This window comes from Pan troglodytes, chromosome 17 (assembly GCF_028858775.2).
Source record: "Pan troglodytes isolate AG18354 chromosome 17, NHGRI_mPanTro3-v2.0_pri, whole genome shotgun sequence".
Lineage (NCBI taxonomy): Eukaryota > Metazoa > Chordata > Mammalia > Primates > Hominidae > Pan > Pan troglodytes.
In genome coordinates this window covers 33858189-33882972 of record NC_072415.2, presented here as the reverse complement: position 1 = coordinate 33882972, position 24784 = coordinate 33858189, and the positions used below count along the sequence as shown (strand labels likewise).

At 44.3% G+C, this 24784-nt stretch overlaps 1 protein-coding gene and 1 long non-coding RNA gene across 13 annotated transcripts in view; one reads left to right on the top strand and one right to left on the bottom strand.

The window, feature by feature from the left end:
- The window catches only part of TTC39C (tetratricopeptide repeat domain 39C), a 120628-nt gene extending 100013 nt beyond the window's left edge, over positions 1–20615 (bottom strand). For 2 of the 9 annotated variants that reach the window (XR_010152051.1, XM_016933465.4), the window contains exon 1: positions 19917–20099. Coding sequence is in view for 3 of the 9 variants with exons in the window: in XM_016933465.4 (XP_016788954.2) it covers positions 19917–20089 (173 nt within the window). In the remaining 6 variants the exon portion in view is untranslated. Of the gene's footprint in view, positions 1–9892; positions 10850–12142; positions 12450–14674; positions 15104–19916 lie in introns of those variants that run through there. The other 7 variants (XR_010152052.1, XR_010152053.1, XM_063796044.1 and 4 more) reach the window with 7 other exon arrangements.
- The window catches only part of LOC129137854 (uncharacterized), a 31440-nt gene continuing 26072 nt past the window's right edge, over positions 19417–24784 (top strand). For all 4 annotated transcript variants that reach the window (XR_010152057.1, XR_010152054.1, XR_010152056.1 and 1 more), the window contains exons 1-2: positions 19417–19651; positions 21906–22030. This is a non-coding gene — a long non-coding RNA (uncharacterized LOC129137854). The remainder of the gene's footprint in view (positions 19652–21905; positions 22031–24784) is intronic.

Here is a 24784-nt window from a genome sequence, read left to right as displayed (position 1 = left end):
TCCATTAATGGATGAATGGATAAACAAAATGTGGCATATACAAACAATGGAATATTATTTAACCTTAAAAACAGAATTCTGACATATGCTATAACATAAATGAACCTCATGAACATTATGCTAAGTGAAATAAGCCAATCACAAAAAGATAAATACTGTATGATTCCACTTATAAGAGGTACCTATCACAGACAAACTCATAGAGACAGAAAGCAGAAGGGCAGTTGCTGGGGCTAGGGAGAAATGGGAAATTATTGTTTAATGGGTACAAAGTTTCCATTTGGAAAGACAAAACAGTTCTGGAGATGGATGCTGGTGATGGCTGTACTTAATGCCACTAATGCCACTGTACCGTACATCTAAAAATGAATAAAATGGTGAATATTACCTCATGTATATTTTACCACAATTGAAAAAATAATTTAAAAGCATTTAAAAACTCTACCATTTATAAACATTAGGGAAATAAAAAAGTTAGCAAAACATTTATTTTATAAACTCTTATTTAAAACATTGAGCATTAAAGGGATTTCCTTTTTTGTAAGAAACTTATCAAGAGGATTTTGAGCAGGGCGTGCCCTCTTCTTGTAAGATAATATATGATGTAAAGTACGCATCTCTGTCATACTTTGAACTGTGACACTCCTTATGAAGTTTGGATTAGCTTCAGTTTAGCCTTTGTGCTTTCAATGTTGTGAGATCTTTCCAAGAGTTCTTTGAATGGGAAGTTTTTCTTGGCCAGTGTCACCTCCTCTGGGACATCTGCATCTTTTTTCTTACAACTTTCCTCCTTTATGTTTAATAAACTCCCCTTCACTAACTGCCTGTGGCTGCACATCCACAGTCCCTCAAATAGGGGCAGTGTCAACATTCCAGGTCAGCTATTCCTTCCATTTAGATTTCATTCCAATTTCAGTTCCAGTGTTACCACTTTTTTCTTTGCTGCACTTTCATCTTTGTTGGCCAAAGTCCTCTTTCAATTATCCCTTTGAGTAAAATGTCAGTGGGTCTATCACTAGGAATGAAGGAAGCAACACAAGGACACTCTTTGCTGTCTGTGAACTGAACAACAGAGGTGCAATGACCAGTCACAGACAGACTCTGAAAGAAGTCACACGATTGGCTACTGATCATGATGTGCACCTGTTATATACATAATGATTTGTGGCCTGAAAAGCTAGTGGCTACAATTACTCAAAGCTCACACACAGTAGTAACTGAAAATTGAACTGTGTTATTGGGGAACTGGTGTTACTTAACTCTGGAAACTGGAATCTGTGCATATTAGAACCAAGTAAGGCCAGGGCTGTCTGTGCATGATTACAAACTAAGGTAAGAACCCAGAGGATTCTTACAGAATGCATAGCAAACAAATGAGGCTGGAAGACCAGAGAAAGCCTCTCCAGGAAGGGAAGGTGGAGTTGAGGCTGAAGGATAAGTAGAAATTGAGTCAGCTTGGAGGAGAGATTCAATGTGCAATGAAAACCCTGTGTCAGGAGGAAGCAAAGCAAAGTCAAGAATCTGAAAGATCATGGTAACTACAAGTCAAAGAGTAAGGAAAGAACACAGCAATGGAAGACAAGGCTACCAAATGGCATAATTGGAGAAAGCATTGGTTATTTATTTTATTTATTTATTTATTGAGACAGAGTCTCATACTGTTGCCCAGGCTAGAGTACAGTGGCGTGATCTCAGCTCACTGCAACCGCCGCCCCCCAGGTTCAAGTGATTCTCATGTCTCAGCCTCTCGAGTAGCTGGGATTATAGGCATGTGCCACCAGGCCCAGCGAATTTTTGTATTTTTAGCAGAGACAGGCTCTCGCCATGTTGGCCAGGCTGGTCTCAAACTCCTGATCTCAAGTGATCCACTCGTCTTCACCTTCCAACGTGCTGGGAATACAAGTGTGAGCCACTGCACCCAGCCAGCATTGATCTTTTCAATGAAGGTTAATATGGATTCTAAAGCTGGTTAAAACGAAAGCCATTGCCAATTTAAAGCTATTTTACTTTTCTGTTTTTCTACAAACCACCGTATAAAAGGGGGAAATATGAGTCTATTTTATAGCATGAGCTAACTGGGATTTGTACAGCCACAACCTAGAAATGATACAACAAAATCATTTTAAAATACAGGTTGGGCAGCCTAACCCACAAATCTGAAACCCAAAATGCTCCAAAATCTGTAACTTTTTGAGGGCTGGCATGCTGCCACAAGTGAAAAATTCTACACCTGATCTCATGTGACGTTCACAGTCAAAATGCAGTCAAAACTTTGTTTCATGCAGAAAATTATTTAAAATATTGTACAAAATTACCTTCAAGCTCTATGCATAAAATGTATATGAAACATAAATGAATTCTGTGTTTAGACTTGGGTCCCATTCCTAAAATATCTCATTATGTATAAGCAAATATTCCAAAATCTGAAAAAATCTGAAATCCAACACATTTCCGGTCCCAAGCTTTTAGGATAAGGGATACTCAATCTTCATATGAAAAAAATGAGATAAGGCAGTGACGGTCAAGGGGCAAACCAAGCAGGCCCAAGCTATGCCAGATAAATCCTGCCACAGATTTTGGTCCTAATCCTAAAAGCAATGGGAGGCTGAATTAGTTTTCTGTGGCTGTTGTAATAAATTACCATAAACCTGGTGGCTGAAAACAAGAGAAATGTATTCTCTTACAGTTCTTTAGACCAGAAGTGTGACATCAGTGTCACTGGGCTGAAATCGAGGTATCAGCAGGGCCACACTCCCTGGGGAGGCTCTAGGGGTGAGTCCCTGCCATGCCTCTTCCATCCTCTGGTGACTGGTTGCATTCGGGCTTAGGGCAGCTGTGGCTCTAATCTTCAAGGCCAATGTCTTCAAATCTTGTCTCTTGATGTTTCCATTTCGCCACCTTCTGCGTGTGTGTAAAATCTCTTTCTGCCTTCCTCTTATAAGGATACATGTGATTGCATTTAGGGCCCATCGAGATAATCCGGGATAATCCCCCATCTCAAGATCCTTAACTTAATCACATCTGCAAGGCACCTTTTATTCTTTTCCTTACAAGGTAGCACTGAGAGATTCTAGGGATTAGGAAGTAGATACCTTTTGGAGGACCATTTTTCAACCCACCACAGAGGCTGCAAAAGAGATTTTAGTGGCGAGGCATGCAATCAAGATATTAATGTTGAAGAGATCACTCTGGTGGAGGTAAAGGTAGGGCAGGGAGGATATAAGGCAGCCAGCTGAGCCAGTGCAAGTGTCCAAGTGAGAGGTGAGGGTGGCCTGGACTAGGCGGTAGTAGTAAAGATGAAGAGAAGTGGATGGATTCAACAGACACTTGAGAGGCAAAATTGGCAGACAATAAAGGTAAGAGAGAGGTGCCAAGAGCCTTCTAGTGTGTACAACCAGGTTTCAAGTGGTGCAGTCCACTGAGCCTGAGAGCCCCGGAAGAAGATCAGGGCTAGAAAACTGACCTGCAATCTTGCTAGGTCCACGTAATACTATTCAGCATAAAAACAGGGTTCTTTTGGAGGAACCAGCATACACTCTAGGGCTGGGAGCATATCTTCCACTCACAATCTTTTTCACTTGGGTTTGGTAAACCTTAATTTTCTATGTGCAAGGTGATGGTAAAAGACTTATCCTTGGAGGACAGGCGCAGTGGCTCACGCCTGTAATCCCAGCACTTTGGGAGGCCAAGGCAGCCGGATCACTTGCAGTCAGGAGTTCGAGACCAGCCTGGCCAACATGGCGAAACCCCAGCTCTACTTAAATAAAAAAAAGTAAAAAAGGTAGCCAGTTGTGGTGGCATATGCCTGTAGTCCCAGCTACTCAGGAGTCTGAGGCATGAGAATCACTTAAATGCAGGAATTGGAGGCTGCAAGGAGCCGAGATCGCACTGCCACTGCACTCCAACCTGGGCAACAGAGTAAGACCCTGTCTCAAAAACAAAAACAAAAAGCCGGGTGCAGTGGCTCATGCCTGTAATCCCAGCACTTTGGGAGGCCGAGGCAGGCAGATCGCCTGAGGTCAGGAGTTCGAGACCAGGCTGGCCAACATGGCGAAACTGTCTCGGCTAAAAAATTAGCCGGGCGTAGTGGTGGGTGCCTATGATCCCAGCTACTCAGGAGGCTGAGTGAGGCTGGAGAATCGCTTGAACCTGGGAGGTGGAGGTTGCAGTGTGTCTAGATCATGCCACTGCACTTTAGCCTGGTGACAGAGCGAGATTCCATCTCAAAAAAAAAAAAAAAAAAAAGGCCTATCTTTGGGGCTGTTGAGAGAATTAGGATTAAGGATGAAATACACACGACACAGTGACACACGAACAGCGTGCACCTATGACCAACTTGACCCCCATTCACTGTCACTGTTTGTGCAGGCATTTAAGCAAAGATCAACAGACTTGTATGATTACAAGAGTGTACTACTTCTAACTGTATTCAGATTCCTCTCTAGTTTTGCTTAATTCATATTCATTTATTGCTAAGTCTCAATAGTCATTAAGAGTTACTGATCTGTTCTGAAAATAATTCTTCAGATTAGTCAATTTTTAAACAGTTTTTCTCAATCTATCATTAATGTGTATCAAATATCTTCCTAACTCATCAGCAATAGTTCCTTCTCTATCTTACGTCATACAAATAAATAGGCAATTCATCTCTATTCTATGCTAATGGCACGTGGAGACAGCACTGATAAGCAATTCACAAAGAGGACATCCAAACCACATTTCTCAACTAAAAAGACTTTCTAACCCATCCTTCAACAAGAACTACTTAAAAAGTAACAAAATTAATCAAGATATTTTCATTATAAACAGTATGGCGATTCCTTAAAGAACTAAAAGTAGATCTACCATTTGATGCAGCAATCTCACTAGGGGGTACTCAGAGGAAAAGAAAAGAAGTCATTATATGAAAAAGACACATGTACATGCATGTTGATAGCAGCACAATTCACAACTGCAAAAATATGAAACCAGCCCAAATTTCCATCAATCAATGAATGGATAAAGAAAATGTGGTATAAATATACCATGAACTACTACTCAGCCATGAAAAGAAATGAAATAATCACATTCACAGTAACCTGGATAAAGCTGGAGACCATTATTCTAAGTGAAGTAACTCAGGAATGGAAAACCAAACATCGTATGTTCTCATTTATGTGGGGGAGCTAAGCTATGAGGACACAAAGGCATAACAATGACACAATAGACTTTGGGGACTCAGTGGGGGAAGGGTGGGAGGCTGAAGGATAAAAGACCACACATTAAGTACAGTGTACACTGCTTGGGTGATAGGTACACCAAAATCTCAGAAATCACCACTAAATAACTTATCCATGTAACCAAACACAACCTGTTCCCCCCAAACTACTGAAATTTAAAAGATATTTTCATTATTTTCTCAAAGAGCTTTAAGTTATAATATGATTCCTCTATTATATGTGGCATAATCTACAAACTGCAGGAATGCTTTGAGGATTAAACACACACATCTGGCCACGTTGGTGGCTCACGCCTGTAATCCCAGCACTTTAAGAAGCCAAGGTGGGTGGATTACCTAGGTCAGGAGTTCGAGACCAACCTGGCCAACACGGAAAAACCCCGTCTTTACTAAAAATACAAAATTTAGCCACGCGTGGTGGTACACGCCTATAATCCCAGCTACTCAGGAGGCTGAGACAAGAGAATCGCTTGAACTCAGGAGGCAGAGGTTGCAGTGAGCTGAGATCGCACCACTGCACTCCAGCCTGGGCAACAGAGCAAGACTCCGTCTCACAAAAACAACAACAACAACAACAACAACAACAACACACACATCTATTTATACAAGCAACTCAAACACTAATTAATTTTAGGCAATCATTTAAAAATATTATGTAGGGGCGCGGTGGCCCATGCCTGTAATCGCAGCACTTTGGGAGGCTGAGATGGGTGGATCACCTGAGGTCAGGAGTTCGAGACTAGCCTGATCAATATGGTGAAACCCCGTCTCTACTAAAAATACAAAAATTAGCCAGGCGTGGTGGCATGTGCCTGTAGTCCCAGCTACTCAGGAGGCTGAAACAGGAGAATTGCTTGAACCCGGGAAGCAGAGGTTGCAGTGAGCCGAGATCACACCACTGCACTCCAGCCTGGGCGACAGAGCAAGACTCCATCTCAAAAAATAATAATAAACAAATAAAAATAAAAATATTACAGACTTCTCTATTTTTCAGTTAAAAGTCATTTCAAAGGGAAGCTAGAAACATTCTTCATAATAACGTTTTGTGTGAACCAGTTCTCAGTAAACAACTCTGAATGTCATAGAAAATGTCCATCTTTCACTAAGGCATCTACGTTTTTCTTCAGTTTTTAGTAGAGCATAGGTCAAGAAAATTTCATTTGGGTTTACATACTATTCACAGGCTTCCTTAAGTATAAATTTCTAGACTTTAGTAGAATAGCTCTTTGATGAAGTTTTGTTTTGTTTTACAAATCAACATTCTTCCATTAGGAGAAAAGATCCCAATTTCAAGTTAGCTTCAACTACTCTCTCTTATAAGCCCAGCCCAGACCCAAAATGTCACACAAGGGCTACAGAAAAACACTCAAGCATTCTCTCCTTGACATTTTCACATTGGCAATTTCTCCAGAACAAGAATCTCTGAGATTCCACCACAGCGGGTCCTGACACTTTGGCTAAACTTCTAAGTAGTTTGTAAGTAGTTTAGCCATTTCCCCTATACCATGGCCCTTTCCTACCTCCTTTTTTTTTTCCCCCATGCTATTTCAAGAGGAGTAATTTCTAGCTCCATTTGTAATTTTGATAACTCAAAGTAATGAGTGTCTCACCAATCATCAATACAGAAATAACCAAAAATAGATTTGGATCCACGTGGTTGACAGCTGAAGCAAATGGCATTCCAGATGTAAACGAAACTCTTTTCTGTGCAAACCTGGCTATCATGTGGAGAAAAGTCAGTAGCCCAATTCCTTCAACAACTGTAGGCCTGGAAAAGCAGCCCGTCCCCATGCAGCCTTGGATAGGTCAAGAGTCACATCAGGCCAGGTGCAGTGGCTCACCCTGTAATCCTAGCACTTTGGGAGGCTGAGGTAGGAGGATTGCTTGAGCTCAGGAGTTGCCTGGCCAACACAGCAAGACCTCATTTCTACTAAAAAATAAAAAAATAAAAAATTAGCCGGGTGTGGTGGCACAGGCCTGTAATCCCAGCTACTCAGGAGGCTAAGGCGGGAGGATGGTTTGAGCCCAAGAGATCAAGGCTACAGTGAGCTATGATCATGCCACGGCACTGCAGCCTGGTTGACAGAGCGAGGCCCTATCTCAAAAAAAAAAAAAAAAAAAAAAAAAGTCACCTCAGAGATGTGTGCAGCTGATGAATTCCAACATGCTACTTTATTTTAGGCCTAAATAAAGATGCGGGTGAGCATAATTTGCAAGACAGAAAGATATCAAGTTCTTTCTTGTTCCAGATATCAGTTGCCAACACATAACTTGAGATTTTGCAATTCACCATTTGAAATTGGGGAAGAGGGGAAGCACTCAAAGCCTTGCCAATGACTCATTCTATTGGAAGCGATCCTAGAGGCCGTGCAGCATGAATTTTAGTTTAATCCGATTACTTTTTTTTTTCTTTTGAGATGGAGTCTCGCACAGTGGCGCGATCTCGGCTCACTGCAAGCTCTGCCTCCCGGGTTCAAGCGATTCTCCTGCCTCAGCTTCCTGAGTAGCTGGGATTACAGGCACCCACCACCACGCTCGGCTAATTTTTGTATTTTTAGTAGAGACGGGGTTTCACCATGTTGGCCAGGCTGGTCTCGAACTCCTGACCTCAAGTGACCCACCTGCCTCGGCCTCCCGAAGTGCTAGGATCACAGGTGTGAGGCACTGTGCCCAGCCAATTTCTTAATTGTTTCTCCGTCATTTAGCAAATTCAACTTGAATTTGGATTCAAAATGTCATTTTCCCTCTTTTTGTCCTGTCCTGTTAGAATAGTACCAAAGAGTTTCATTTGCAAGAGAGACAGAATGATATAAATATTTGCAAATCTGTTTATCTTTGATGCTTATTTTACGGAGTGATAACTTAATGAAGTACAACACAAAGAATGGCTGCTGCAGATGGAAGGAGGCAACAAAAGACAATAATCTGTGTGCTAAGAAGGCCAAAGTGGAAAGAGCAGCAAATAACACCCAGCTGTAGGCACTGGGAGTGAGGCACACCACGCTCAGACTCGTATCTTCCTGGAAAAGCCCCACCCAAAAGGAGTGTTATGGTGCACCTGAGCATGTAAATCAGGCTGAGCTAACATGTATTATGGGATGCAACTGATGTCATGGTTGAGACCAGGGAAAGCTCTGCCTATCTGTGTATCAAGGTGCCCTATAACATACTACATTATGCGGCTTTCCTTTCCCAATTACTTCTAAGTACAAGCTCAACAGAAAACCATGAAGCATCTGACCCTATTTCCTCACATTTTAGAAGCATCCCATGCTTCTAAAGACCATGGAACTTTGAGGCAACTGTGCCCTGATTCATGGAGATTTAGCCTTTGCTATTTAACTAAATTTTTGTTCGTTTAACTTGCACAACCTACTTAGCAAAAAACAAAAACAAAACTTGCTCACTTCCTGGGAAGCATATAGGCCAGTTCATACTTTGAGATTCAAAGTTAGGAAGAGTTGGGTGGGAACAGGACAGGAAAATAAAGTCACCTAGTGGCTGGAGAGACACAGTTCCTTTAAGCTAGATCCACGTGGAGTATGAAGAAGGGAAGAACCTCAGTAGTTCTCCATCCACATGGCAAGGGACAGAGAAACCTGAGCTGCCATACTTTTCTGGAGCTGTTTGGGCTCTAGAAGCAATGTGTGTGTGACTGGTGTTTAGGGGCAGTGGGACCCAGGGAGCCCAACACTAGGGGCTCTTTACCTCTCAAGGGACCCTACACCTGGCCTCTGTCCTGCTGCCTGCCGTCACCAATGCAACAGAGACACTCCCTTCTCCGCCTCTCTCCTTCAGCCACAGCTGTGCCACCCTGGGCAGCCTCTTCCCTTCCTACAGCCCCACTTTGTCTGCAGAAAGACCCTGCTATTGTGCTGTTCTAAGCAGGCTAGGGGATTCAGCCACAGAGACCAAATCTGGTCCTAAACCCTCCCACCCCAAGCTCAGTGCCTCTCAATGGAGACATTTTGGAAACCTGTTGGGCCGTTCTGGGGTGACATGACAACTGTAGTGGAATGGGACCAACGACCCAAGGCATCCTGCAATGTATGAGATCATCCAGCACACTGTCTCATGTCCCGCAAAACTTTTGAACATTTTCTGGAAGTTCACACGGATGAAAAACTGTTTATTTAGTTCTAGAATCTACCTCCATTTATGTAGAAACACAAAATATTCCTTACACTGCTTAAATACACAGTTTATCAAGATTTGTTTACAATTATGGAAAACCATGTCACCAACAGCAACACTGCTTGTGGCATCTGAGTTGCCAACAAACCGCAGCTAAACCAGTTTGCATTTGTATATCACCTGCCAATATTTAATACGGATACTGAAAGCTCCTTTTAATATATTTAAAGCCAAATAAATTATTGAAGGTACATGAAATCCTGGATACAAATACATTTCATTAGTACATTTATTTCATTTCTGCCACCCAATATTCTTAAGGATACGTAGCATACTGAAACTTCTGTCATGAAAATGACATGTCAAAATTATTTTATTTTGGAGGCCGGGCACAGTGGCTCATGACTGTAATCCCAGCACTTTTAGAGGCCGAGACAGTCAGATCAGTTGAGGCCAGGAGTTCAAGACCAGCCTAGCTAACATGGCAGAACCCCATCTCTACCAAAAATACAAAAATTAGCCGGGTGTGGCGGCACGCACCTGTAGACCCAGTTAATTAGGAGGCTGAGGCACGAGAATCGCTTGAACCCAGGAGTTGGAGGTTGCAGTGAGCTGAGATCACGCCACTGCACTCCAGCCTGGGAGATACAGTGAGACTGTCAAAACAAACAAACAAAAACAAACAAACAAAAAACAACTATTTATTTTGGGTTTGAATCTTGTTTTTCAACCCTACTCTGAAACTGTCCTCAGGAGTCGGTTGCCACTCAACTATCCTACAAACATTTTTTCAATTCATCGTCTAATCCTGGACACCTGTTAAAGGCAATGGTCTCTAAAGTTGTTGGTGTGCAGAGGGATTTAACGATGGGAGATATGTTTTCTGAGACACTCTGTCAGCACACATCCTATGTCTTAACACAGGAAATTAATACCATCCTGACAAAGAAGGCCTGGTTCACTGCAAAAATGTCACACTTCTTATTAAAACCACTTCAACAGCCAGTATTTTGCCTTGGCAGGTTAGGGTTATTTCCCTCCTTCCCTTAACATTTACGGGTAAATTTGGTCTGTTACTTCCTTCATTTTAAAGCATACCTGCTCTTTTCTCTCCTCCTCTGCAGCGCCTTCTCACCTTCTCCTAAATCCAAATTTCTTCATTACGCAAGGGTGCAATCATCTAACTACTTCATTTTATCATTGGATAAAGGTGTGCTGAGCATTTACACTTTAAAAATATATGTAGGCCGGGCGCGGTGGCTCATGCCTGTAATCCCAGCACTTTGGGAGGCTGAGGTGGGCAGATCATGAGGTCAGAAGTTCAAGACCAGCCTGACCAATATAGCGAAACCCCGTCTCTACTAAAAGTACAAAAATTAGCCGGGCGTGGTGGTACACACCTGTAGTCCCAGCTACTCGGGAGGCTGAGGCAGGAGAATTGCTTGAACCTGGGAGGTGGAGGTTGCAGTGAGCCAAGATCGGCCATTGCACTCCAGCCTAGGAGGCAAAATGAGACTCCATCTCAACAACAACAACAACAACAAAAAAAATATATATATATGTGTGTGTATATATGTATATATATGTGTGTATATATGTATATATATGTGTGTATATATGTATATATGTATATATGTGTGTATATATGTATATATATGTGTGTATATATGTATATATATGTGTGTATATATATGTGTATATATGTATATATATATAATTTTATTTGGGTATTCTATTCATTTTTAGACATTGTATGCATAAGTAGGTTATTTCATCTATCAATTTCATTTCAGGATCATAAAAAGGAAATTACAAAATATTTGTTAGCAAAAGGTGGCAGTCGGTGTGACAGAGTCGAGAGTCACTGCTCTAGCAAGCTTCCCCTCCTAGCCACCAGGTTCTCCCAGAGACCAGTTCTTCCTGAAACGCAGGATCTGGCTTTTGGAGTCTGGCAGTTACATTTCTACTTTCTCATGCCAGGCAGGCAAATCACATCAGAGCATTATCATAGCACCACCCCCTAGGGGTACCCCAGAGCCCTGCAAGGGATCAGATGGGAGAAGCACAAGTCCCACCAGTTGGGCTGGCCTCCTTGTCACTGCACACAACACTGAGTAGAGAACAGCTCACAGAGCAGCCATCCTGAGTTACAACGCCCAGGCCAGGTGCAGCTGACACCTGTGACCTCTTTGGAAGCAGGAGACTGAGTGTCATTAGGGCCCAGCTTTCCTTGTGATGGCACTGTTGAGACCTGCATGTGGCTCAGCAGCGGCTTTGTTTCCCATCGCCCTTACTCAGCACAGGGCAGCCTGGATGTTCCAAGGCAAAGGCAGTGACGGGGCCAGGCAGGAGCTCTGGCAACTGGTTATGAGAAGCAGAACATCAATATTAGGGCCTGTCTGGAGCACCTCAAATTGGGTCAAGAGACACACCCATGCCATCAGAATGGGAGGGAGTGATGAGGAACAAGGCTTTCAGAGCTCCTACAGGGCAGCCGCCTCCTGGGCTGCACTTGCTGACTGCAAATAAAGGGGAGCTGCTATGCCTTTAACAACTTGGACCCCACATAACTCCAGCAACCTCAGGAAGGCCAGGAACATCTGGAGAGGATGTCCAGGTATTACCCAACTCTAGCATCTCAGCCCTCTCATGCAGACAGGCAGACGTGTAAACAATTTTGATGCAACACAAGTGCCGGATAAAGGTAAGGATGGGATGCCGCAGGAGTGCAGAGGAGTCATACAACCTTTTTCTAAAAATCTGAGCTGTGTCTGGAAGAGCAAGATATACCTGGCTGGATGATGTAAAATATTCCAGCACAACTAGCATGGAAGGGACAAGGGCAGCAGGACAGGAAGCAGACAGGGCCACATCACAGGACATCGGAGGCCAGGCCAGGAGGCTGGGCTTTATCCTACACAAGACTGGGAGCCACAAAGCGTCTAAAGCTTGGGGTGACATCTCCCCTGAAGACAGATCTCTCTGGGGGTTTGATGGATAGCTTCTGGGTGTCAGAGTGCAATCTGCATATTGCTGAAGGAACTTGCCCCAAAATGGCTTTGACAGGACACGTGTGAATCCTTTTACTGTAGAAGTTCTGTAAGAGAGGTAGATAGCACATGGTCACACCCAGACTCTGGAGCCAGGCAGCCCAGTTCCAACCCCAGCACTCCCCACTACTGCTGCGAGACCCGAGCTGGGCCACTTCACATCCCAGGGCTCTTCCTCCTCCCTCTGTCTAAGGGAGATAATAAAGGCACTCCTCACAGAGCTGGCAGGGGAATTAAACAAGGAGAAAAGTTCAGGCAAGGCTGGGGCTGTGGGCTGGCTCAATGCCAGCCCACAAAGCGAAAGATGTGAGCCTTTAAAAGAATGTGTTCTCCAAGTCACATATGTAGTCATCCCTCAGTATTCCTGGGGGATTGGTTCCAGGACCCCCGGCGGATACCAAATTCTGTGGATGCTCAAATCCCTGATAGAAAATGGCGCAGTATTTGCGTATCACCTACACACATCCTCCCGTATACCTGAAATCATTATGTGTTTACATTGATGTACACAAGAAAAAAAAGTCACCTAAGCCAGTGAGTTCACAGATGTTACAGCTTTGGACAAGACTAAGTGTTAAAGTGACTCCGTTTGAGGTAGATTTGAATAAAGGTATGAAGTAATGCCTCCTTGAAGGAAAGACCTGCCTCTCACCTTTGTCCTGTTCAAGGCAGAAATTCTGTGAACACAGACTTTTTAAAGAGATGAACTTCCTGACTCTCTAGGGGCTTTCTCTGTAATAACTGAGTTTTCCTGTAAGACAGGAGTAACTACCTTAGATATATGTAGGCATATTTCTTGTGTTCTGAAATTATTGAGCAAGAAGGAAGAGATGGAGAAAGCAACCTCAGCTAGGGAAAAGGGTGGTGCAAACCACCAACCATCTTTACATAAGAAAAGGCCCAGCTTGGCAGGAGAATCCCTTGAACCCAGGAGGTGGAGGTTGCAGTGAGCCAAGATCGTGCCATTGCACTCTAGCCTGGGCAATGGAGCAAGACTGTGTCTCGGAAAAAAAAAAAAAAAAGAAGGAAAGAAAAAAAGCAAAACCCCAGCTCAATCATCAAATCCACTTCAAGGAGGCATGACTTTCTCTTCCTACACAGCAAATGCATGAATAATTTTATACAAAAACATGTATTCGCAGTCACTTGTTTAGAAACTGGAATGCATTTTCCCCAGGTTAGCCCACAAAGGCTATTCAACCCCCAAACGGACCCACGTTACAGAATGAGCAGCAGCCTCGTGAATTTAGGGTGTTGGGAGGAGAGGACGTGCTGAAAGAGGTGCTGTGTAGGACAGGGACCAGTTCTTCCCTACCCCATCCGACTCCTTTCACAGGGTAGAGCTAGCACTAGGCAGTTTTGAAGTAGATCAATTCATCTTTGCCACACAGCCATCTACTTTTCTGTACTTTTTTGATACTCTCTCTTCTCCCTGAGTCCTTCGTAGCCTCTTCCAGTCCCACTGCTGCTGCTGGGTAAATAGGAGGATTACCCTGGCAAAGGAGACCAGTGCAAAAATGGTATTTCAGGAACCAAAACAGGCTGTGTGAAAGGTCTAGGCTCCTGAAATACCACGTTTGGGGATCTACAAGTGGTTTCGTGTAACTAGAATAGAAAGTGCTTCCATGTTTCAATATTACTTCTCTCTCCCTTTTAAAAAAAAATCCTCATCAAAACTTTATTTCACTCAATATAGCTTCTTTCAACTAAATTAGGGGAAAAAAGGTAATCTCACTCAATCAGTTAATACAATACAGTCAGCCCTCAGTATCCGCGAATTCCACAACCAGCCGCAGATCAAACATACTTGGAAAAAAAGGTTGCATTAGTACTAGATATGCAGACTTTTTCCCTTGTCACCATTCCCTAACCAACACAGTATAACAACTATCTACATAGCACTTACATGATGTTAGGTATTATAAGTCACCAGACGATTTCAGGTATATGGGAGGATGTGTGTAGGTGATACGCAAATACTGCGCCATTTTCTATCAGGGATTTGAGCATCCACAGATTTTGGTATCCGCCGGGGGTCCTGGAACCAACGCCCCATGAATACTGAGGGATAACTACATATGTGACTTAAAGAACACATTCTTTTAAAGGCTCACATCTTTCGCATTGTGTATTTGTACAAGTGTTTCTTGTACACTTGTACACACTTACAGAGACTTACACTATAGCACAGGTATTTTTTTCCTGATAATTTCCTCCAAACTCTCCTATTATTCTACAGGCAGTGGCATTTTAAAAGGAATCTCAAGCCAAATGAATCTTTAATGAATATTTAATTAGGACCTTTTCAGACAGTGTAATAGTTGGGGGAAAAAAGATGCCTTTTTCCAACACACCACTGAGTTGAAGAGGATGGAAAAAGTCAACAGATGAGTTTCCTGTCTTTCCCGCCAGTTCCCTTAAACCATTTCTGCTTTTCATTTCTTCTCCTTTTCTTACATCTCTGCATCTGTGGACTCTCCTATCGTCTCCAGGAGCAAGGCAGAGACACATTCTTGTCTGTGAGCAGATGAATTGTCTAGAAAACATGGACAGCCTGCAAGTCCTTCCAGTCCTCCCAAGAATCTGACATGGTTTTAGGCAGAGAAGAGGCTCAGAGGCCTGCTGACTCAACATCTCTTACAAGCGCCTTTGAGTTTTTCCAGGAAGCGCTGAGGTTTTCTCAGAAGTCAAAAAACTTTTTCTGTAAAAGGCCAGAGAGTAGATATTTTAGGCTTTGCATGCCATATGGTCTCTGACACTACTCATTTCTGCAGGTGTAGTGCACAAGCAACCACAGACCACACATAACCAAATGAGCATGGCTGTGTCTCAAAACTTTATTTACAAAAACTGGTGTCAGGCTAGAATTGGCCCACGGGCCATAGTTTACCAACTCCTGGATTATATGGAACCATCTGTATGATAACACTGGCTCTGCAATCAACATGCTCACAAAATGAGGCCACAGATCCTATGGCTTTCTCATATGGCTTTGTCACATGCGCCAAAAACTGTGTTAAACAATTTAGGGTCCATACATTCCTTTTATGCACACTCACATTACTTACCATACATTTTTCTTGCTTTTTAATACATTTTCGCCATTTTATAGTTTAAAATGGAAAGGGAAGTGTCACAATTCATAGCAACTATGTACCAATAAACATTCATAGTAACGATACATGTTTCCTATTTTAGTTGACCATGAGTAAGTAGGACTCTTTAAAATATCTACAGCCAGAAACTGGTAGTAGCCCTGGCAGAGGTAAAAACTGCAGAAGTCTTAGGATCAAAAAGAATGCCAAGAGTTAAAGCGGGAGATGGGCTGGTAACCTCAAGAGGGGAGGAGGGAGGCTCAGCATCAGGGCAGCAGAAATAAGAACTGCGAAGCTCATTTGGGTCAGAAGCTCCAAACGTCTCACGCTCCTCAGGCCTCCATGTGCTTCATTACTGCCAGTCCTCTGTTAAAAAGTAATATGTCAAGCCATAAAGAGAAAAAAGGTGGTGACATTAGGATCCTGAAGTCCCAAGGAGCCAACAGGGAATTATGGCTGTGACAGCCACGCTGTGGACAATGGTCATGGTGAAAAGTGAGTTGACGAGACACCCAGTAGCAAAGTAAATCTGAGGAAAGCACCGACCATGGGAAACACGGACTGACCAGTGGTAGGAAGAAAATAAGTGCAGAACAAGCCATCCAGTGCAACGGCCTAGCAATACTTGTGAGCCTGCATTTCTGACCACTCTTTTCCCAATGTCATTTCATGTCTCCACATGGGTTTTTCCGCTGTTTCCTCTCCTAGGTTTCTGTTTAAACCTCACCACCTCTCACATTCTCCTTTTCTTCTTGCCCCACCCCTCCCAACTCCTCATTCAACTGATTCTCTTCTACCCCATCATAATGCTCAGGCATCATTTCCTCCACAAAACTGTCCTTCAGGCTGGGTTAGACGCTGCTTCTCTTTTCTTCCACAGGCTCCAGGAGACCATGCGTATGTCTCCCAGCCTCCCTATCACCATCAGCTTTACCTACACCTACATTGCAGCACCGAAATATCTAGCACATGTCTTTGGCACCTAACCCACAGCCTGTCTTATGTGCCTGAGCAACTAAAGGTCTGAGTGCGCGTCACATATGCAAACAGCGAGTGAGGAAGGGAATGAGTGTGTGTGTGTGGAGGGGGAGCGACTGCTGCTAGACTAGAGCACTGGGCACTAAGACCAAGATCAGGAACTTGACTTCAGGTGGTCAAGATCACGAACTTACAAACACATGGACTTGGGTTCAAAGCAGAAGCGCCCTCCAGCAGGACAAATCTATCCTAACCTTTGGGAAAACACCTCAAAGTGCATAATGGTGGCTCAGCAACACCAAAGGGCAGTTTGTTGCTACATTATTACTATACTTCCAATAGAAAGGCAGCTACAGTTTCAAATCCCAACCAGGGAGCTGTCCTATATTCCAAAAGAAGGCTTCTAACTGTGCATATATTTCTAATTCCTATATGCATAATATCTGAATTATACAATCCAGACTTGCCACAAATTCAAGAGTGGCCTTCAGGATAATCTGTTTCTACAAAGTAACCATTTCTCATCAGGCAGTTGTTGATAAACTTTCACCATTCTAGTAAGGTGGCATGAGAAAATGACCTTCTTGCTTTAATAAAAAATATTGTTACACTAGATACAAAATATGTTTCTACTGTTAAATTGTAACAATAAGACTCTGGAAGGTTTACTAGTAGAGGAAGGGTGTCCCCCTGTGATAAACAATCATTAAAAAAGGAGACAGAGAGGGTAATTTGCCTATCCCTGTTATGTAGATAAAATGAGCCAGGGGGGTGCTCCTCAAACATTTATCAAGTCACTGCTGAGCCTTCAGCAGGCCATTTAACTTTGGAACAGAAAGGGAAGTTTCCCAATGCATAACAGAGTCTTAAATCCTTCATATGTAATACGTAAGATGAACTTTAAATAGAAAAGCTACCTGCACACAGGACATTGTGTCTTGTACTCGAACTATGCAGTCAAGAAGAAAACACAATACTAGCGGGGAAGGCACCACGTACAGAAGCTAGCTAGAGTTTATTGAGTGCTTACACTTAGTCGGGGCCATGGATTATTTCTTTTCATTCTAACCACCACACGATAATGTGGGTACTCTGTTACTCCTATTTTATAGATAAGGAAGCAAATTTTGAGAAACCAAAGTCAGCAGCCACAAAATGGCAAAAGACTGGAACCCAGGTTGCAGGACTCTGGTCCATGATCACACCTGTATGCAACCGTGCTTTCCAAAACATACATCAGAAGCACCTTTTGGGAGGTGGGAAGAACGCAATGATTGTCCACACCACAAACAAATCAGATGGAGCCAAGGAAAGCTGATAGGATGATACCATCTCTGTCTACCTGTCTTTTTCCCTCCCACCATCTCTAAAAAAGGCTTTTTAACATTGCTGGAAAATAAGGTCTCAGAGCAGATGACAAATTATCATAAATTTAGTGAGGGAAGCAGAATGGTAAAATGAAAAGAGTCCTTGATTTAGAACTATAGTGTTTGTGTCCTGGTCCACAGTAAAAACTAAGTCTCATGTCCCTCGTTACAAAACTGTCGTGATAAGATACACCTCACTCTTTTGTTGTCATGAGAACAGTGAGAATATATAAGGGAATGTGTCTAGCACTGTGCTTGGCAGAAAAGAGGTACTACAGTTTTCCCTGCCTTATCTTCAGTTCCCATTTCAAAATACAAGCAGACAGCACCTAGCTATACAAGGTAAATATTCCCTGGACACCTCCAACGCACTCACCCACAGAGAAGTATCTTTGAAGGGGCATCTCTCTGCTGTTGCTGTGAGAGAGTTTTCCAACCACTCATATACTGCCTTCTATTAACAGTGCATAAAATTTTTTAGATAATGCAAAAATTTCATGCTCTCAATGTAAAGGTAGTATTTTCACCTACTAAAGAAGGGTTAAAAAAGACCATTAAAATAAATATCACAGGAGACTTCAAAGCAAGAAGTACTTAAATATGCAAGTACCTAAATCATCAACTAAAAAGGGTAAATTTGACTCTACAACTATCTCCATCCTTCTCTCATACGACACAAACTGGTAGTCTAAAAAAGGAATCATAGCACGGTATAGGAAATATTCATACCTTTTTTCCTGAGGGCTTCTTAAAAACTACAAAAGAGAAATTGTGTGACAAGTAAACCTTTTAAATCCCCCATTAACAGCCTTTGATGAAACTCCATCTTGAAACCAGACCTGTATGCTTTAAAAATGAAATGTTCTAAGTAAAGCGAAGTTGTTTTTACTTTCAGACCAAAGGGGGAAAAAAATCACCGATTTAAAAGTAAAAGGGCTTTAGTGAAAAGTTCACAGTTGTGAGATACTTGCTTTGCCATTAAGAAGGTGGAAGCTCTGCTGGGTAGAAACCACCACTCTCTGAGGTCTGAGACTTTAGGCATTCTCATTCTTACAGACTCTGTCTCCCGGTCACAGTTGTACATTGGTCCTCTCATTCCAACCAAACTACAGGGTCTCCATAGTGTGAAGCATGTGGCCCTTAAACGTGTTGGGGAAAGCTGCTAATCAACATCCTTAAGGCTCGTCAACAATCAGACGGCAAATCACAAACTTGCTTCCTTGACCCGAAAACAAACACTCCAGGTCCCCAACGAAATGAAGGTTCCTTCCACTCCCACAGGAAAACTACCAGGTTTCAGTTCTTTCACTTTATTTTTTAAAAGACAAATAAAAAATTAACTGAACACACGTGTTTTCCTACCATTCTCATACTTTTTTAAAATCCCTCCATTTTCTTCCTTTATTTACGTTGGAAAAATTCTTAATAAATAACGCCTGCTTGAAAGACATCAGGAACTCGTTTTGAGGACTGAGTTTGTAGAAGACAAGGCAGAGAGATGAGTGGGCAGAGTTGAGCTGAAATTTTTAAATTCCTGCACGGCAAAGCAATTGTGCGTATCTGTTTTCAAACAATAAAGGCGTCTGGAATTGCACAATGTTGCAGAGCCATGCGAGGCGCGACGGGCAGGCAGCTGGGGGGCTCCGTGTCACAAAGGCTGCCGGGGCAGCACGCGAGCCAGAGTCACGACAAGCTCGGGTCCCAGGCTCGCTGCTGCCTCAAATCTCATCCGGTCCCAAAGCCAGCTGCCCTGCGGAGAGGAGCCGACCGGCACCGGGCACATCTCTGGGAGGGCGAGGCTGGGAGAAAGTGAGAGGGGGACTGCGGGCGCGCGGGGCGGGCGCGCGGCGGGTCCCGGGAGGGAAAGGACAACGGAGCCGGGGGTAGGGGGTGGACGAGGAGATGTGGCAGAGGCGCATTCCCTCTGGCTGATCTTGCCAGGGAGGAGACCTGGGGACCGGAATCGGTGACCCACAGGAGGGGGAGGGGGCTCCCGGGGGCCGCAGGTCGAGGCGCGTGAGCCGGACACGAGGTGCGCGCGGCAGGGTTGGGGAAGCGGGGACGCGTGGGTCACCTGTATTGTTTGAAAAGCTGGTCCGACTCCCTGAAGCCGTTGTTGAGCAGCATGTTGATGCCGGCCAGGGCCAGCTCCGCGTCCTGCAGGGGCGCCGCCGCCGCCGCCGCCGCTGCCGCGTCCGAGTCTCCGTCGTCCCGCCGCCGCGGCCGCTGCTGCTCCGAGCCGGCCATGGGCGTGCGAGGCCCTGCGCTGGGCCGAGGCGAGATCGGGAGCAGCTGCTGCGGCCCCGCGCGCGCCCGGAGCCCGGCTCTACCTGCCCGGAGCCAAGCGGAGCCGGGAGGGGAGGGGAGGGGAGGGGAGGGGAGAAGACGGGAGGGAAGAGGAGGGAAGGACCGCGGAGGGAGGAGCCGCGGCCCGGCTGCGGCGCGGCGTGGGAGGTGGGCGTCCGGCCGCCGCCGCGGGGATTACTCAGCAGCACCCGCCCGCTCCTCTCGCGCCCTCCGAAGCACCCAACTCGCGCGGGCCCCGAAGCGGAATCCGTTTCCGGGTGTCTCTCACCCCGCCAAGCCGGTCCCCGAGCGGCGGCCGCCTCCACTTCCTGCAGCCCCCGCGTCCCGGCCCCTCCCGGGTCCCCAAGCCGCGCCCTCGCCCACCGCCCAGGACTGCTCGGACACACGCACGCGAGACCCGGAGACCCGAGCGCCCCACCCTCCCCCGAAGGGGCCGGACCCAGGAGTCGGGAGGAGGGCAAGGCGCGGAGGGAGAGAACGAGCGTGCGGATGTGGAAGGAAAGGGAAGGGGACGGGGAACTCCGCCCGGGCCTCTATGCGAGCGCGCGGCGCTTTGTCCACGAGTAACTGAAACCCCACGCAGCCCGCGCCCGCGACCCCAGACTTCATCCCGACCCTGGGGCCGCCCCCTAGGACCAGGGCAGCCAATTCCCGAGGAGGTGGGCGGCGGGGGCGGGGTCTCTGGCACCTGCCGGGCAGCTCCCCGGAGCCCCGCGCTGCGGGACTGCAAGGCAGAGCCCCTCGGATCCCGGTACCACCCACTCCAGCCCGCCACCAACATTTGCGCAATGGGGCAGGAGGAGAAATGGAGGCCTATATGCCATATGCCCAAATATTTAAAAGTTATAAATTCAGCTGCCAAAGTGTGTTCTATTCTCACACTGCCAATTATTCTTGTAAAGCTTTGGCGTTCATATGACCAAATGTCAGCAAAACATCAAAAGTGACTGAATTTAACCATTATCACAGAAGTCTCACTGTTCTGATGATGGGCTGGTGATATCTGGATGCCTAATATTCTAGAGACAAGCAATTCATAAATCATCTTTATGTTTTTTCCACAAAATTTTCTCTAATTTAGCAAAATCCCTTAATGTAGTGTTGCAATCAAGATTATGCTCTAATGCCAAATTGGACAACCTTCCTTGAGTCGCTGTCGTTTTTAGAGTGTAGTTTATTAATTTCAACTTGGAGAAACTTTGCTGAAACATTTATAACAGAATTTTTTTTAAATGAAAGCAATCCTCAGGTTTAGAAATAACTCCTGAATTTTAAACATTATGTCATCCGTTATCATGGGACCAATATAATAAGTTATTACAGAAAAATGCAAAATAATTTTGTCATGTAAGTTGCTTTTACTTATTTTGTAAATTGTACCATCCCTTATAAGAATATCTAAATCCATACAGGATTTTCAACTTTTATAAATAGAAATTTTAGAGTAATAAGAATTACTGCCACTCCTTAAGTGTCATGTGTTAACTGTTGCAAAACCATGCTAATTCTTGAGTACATCTGGAACCACAAACTGGAACACTGACAGAAGCAAGAAAATAGACGATTCACATCCTTGGGAAACAGTACGTTGTAATGCAGGAGTCACTGCATTCATGCTGTCTGAGAAGAAGGATTTGACAAGCTGACCTTTAAAAGAAAATCTAGGTTTTCTTGGATTTAACATAATGTTAGTCTCAAACATCAGCAGTGTCACCATCCTTCATGGCACTGAGAGGCTGTAACCTTTTGTTTTTAGGGCGTTGAGCTAAAGATGAGAAGAAGCGTTCCCTGGAGCCTGCATGGCATCAATCATGAGAATGGATGTTGAGGGTTATGCACCCCACTGAGGCAGCACTGAATGCCAGATCCCAAGTTACAGAGGTGCTTGTATGTTTTTTAATAAATTTATGCTTTGTGTGTGTGTGTGTGTGTGTGTGTGTGTTTTGATGGGCAGGGCCCTCAAACGCAGGTCTTAGGGACTGTACTGCTCATTGAGGCCCACATGAGGCCATTGGCATGGAGGGCTCCCCTGGCCACACACTGCCCGAGGTCACCCTGACAACATGCACTTACAGGCTGCTGGAACTTTGGATCTGTGGAACCATTTGCCAGATCCCTGAAGCAGTCTAGTCAATAAGGGAGAGAAGCCAAGAGCAAAATATCAGACATAGGAGATAGCCTGCAGTCCCCCAACTGAGAAAGACAGCCAAGCACAGTCCTGTATGTCCCTATTACTGGGAAGAAAAAACAAGAATTTCAAGGAATTGATGACACTATGTTTATGAGTTATACTTGAGGCCCTGCAGCTGAGGATGTGGGGAGGGGTGAGCAAAGTCAGAGCATTCTTTGTGGGGCTGGTTCTGTCTCAAGAACCTCACACAGTCCGTTGTGCAGACAGGGAAATTTAATTGTTGAACAATTAAGGCAAGGTCCAATGCAACCGCCCAGCACCCCACAATAGGCAGGGGAGGGGTGGCGTGGATAGAGGGATAACTCTACCATGTAATACACACCAGATATGTGCAAACTTGGATTTAATCAGGTACCAAAACAGTTACATTAGCATCATCATCATGAAGGGACATTTTAAAATATTTGCCCGTGGTGAGGGATACAAAAAGATTCAAAATGGGCCTCCAAATCCTGAAGGAAGAGAACACGTGGTCTAGTAATACTTGTGGCAGCTGTAGTTGGCATTGACACCTGCCCCGGATTCACATTGCAAGAGAGAGTTAAGGCTGTGTTTTCTCCACTCGATAAAAATGGCAGGTTATAAAGGCAGATAGTGATATCTAAGAAGTCATGGTGCAAATTACCTACAAAAGGAAGGAAAATCTAGATTCCTAACACTCCAGGACACCATATACTTGACACTGAGATTCTCAGCACCTTCCTGCAAAACTAATGCAGTCTTCAGTGCACTTGACTTCAGCCAAATAGGATTTATCCGAGTGTTTCCTTTGGAAGTTGAGAGACAGAGAGAGTGGAAAAAAGGGAGAAAAAAAGAGAAAAGAAAAGCCAGCGAGTGGTGGAAATAACCCACTTCCTTTCTGCAGTGGGTGTTGCCAGTATTTTGTGGTTCTTCATTTGATTTCACTGTGAAAATGAAACTTTAATTTCAAATGATCAGTAAAAGAAGTTTTAGACATGTGTGTTACCTTTTATAAGGTAGATTTTAAAAAATAAGGTGTTGTGGTTGCAAATGACAGAAAAACCTGACCCAAACTGGCTCAGCAAAGCAAATGTATTGATTGGTGTAGAGAAGTTTTACAAAATGAGGCTGTATCCCTGGCTTCAACACTAACCAGGACCCAGTTTCTCCTCTTGACCTCTTAGCTTTGCCACTTTGGTGTTTATTGGCTCTATTCTCAGACAGGGCCGCCTCTCCTGGTCCCAAAAGGTTTTTGGAAGCTCCCAGAGCTACATGCTTGCTGGCTACATCCAGCGGGAAGGCATTGCTTCTCTAACAGCTTAACTGAAATCCCCTAATTAAATCTCACTGGCTTTAATTGGCAAGACTGTAGTCAGGTGCCCATCTTTGCACCAATTAATGTGACTAGGAGGGGCAGATCACTCTAATTGGATTATGCCAGTCAGGGTCTGCTCCAGGACCTGGATGGGTAGAATCTATTTCACCCAAACTACCTGGCTGGGAAATCCCAGATCTGTTAGGAAAAGAGAGGTAGGGAATGGATGTGAGAGCGACAATCAACAAACATACCCTACCCTTGTCTTCCTGAACATGTTTTGAATTTTTGGAATTACATTCGGTTTTTTTCTTGAGACAGGGTCTCACTCTTTACCCAGGCTGGAATGCAGGGGCGAGATCATGGCTCAATGCAGCATTCACCTCCCAGGCTCAAGTGATCCCCCCACCTCAGCCTCCTGAGTAGCTGGAACTACAGGCACGTGTCACCACACCCAGCTAATTTTCGTATGTTTTGTAGAGATAGGGTTTCGCTGTGTTGTCCAAGCTGGTCTCAAACTCCTGAGCTCAGGTGATCCGCCCACCTCGGCCTCTTAGAGTGCTGGGATTACAGGCATGAGCCACCCATGCCTGGCCTGGAATTATATTTTAAATGCATTCGAAGAATAAAGTACCACAAGAAAACCTTACTGTGTGTACTTTGGTTGTATTACATTTTTCAGTGATGCTAACAGTCATGCCTTTGTGCATCTTTTTGTAAATCCATATTATCCGTCAAAATAAATACAGGTTCTCAAAATGTTTGGAATTCTAAGAAGGAGGAGAGTAGGGAAATTAATATCACTATTTTTATGTTGTGCTAGCTTTACCCATTCAGCTCTTCTACTGAAAGTGAAGTAAGATTTAATTAACTACCTTTAACTAGAAGGCAAATCAGGTCAAGGGTTGCTATGTAAAACCTATTAAATTGTTTAGCCTAAAGCTGCCTTCTTACATATTTTAGCCTAAAGATTTCTCCATACATAGTGAACTGTAGCCCAACTGGATGCATAAACAGACTGTAACAAACTCTTGTAACAAGTAGCGGAGTTTCAGCCAATCACAGCAGCCAACTGTTCAAACCGTAGCCAAATAAGGCAGACCCCGAGCTGTAAACAACCTGACTGTTTCTGTATCTCACTTCTGTTTTCTTTATGTCACTTACTTTC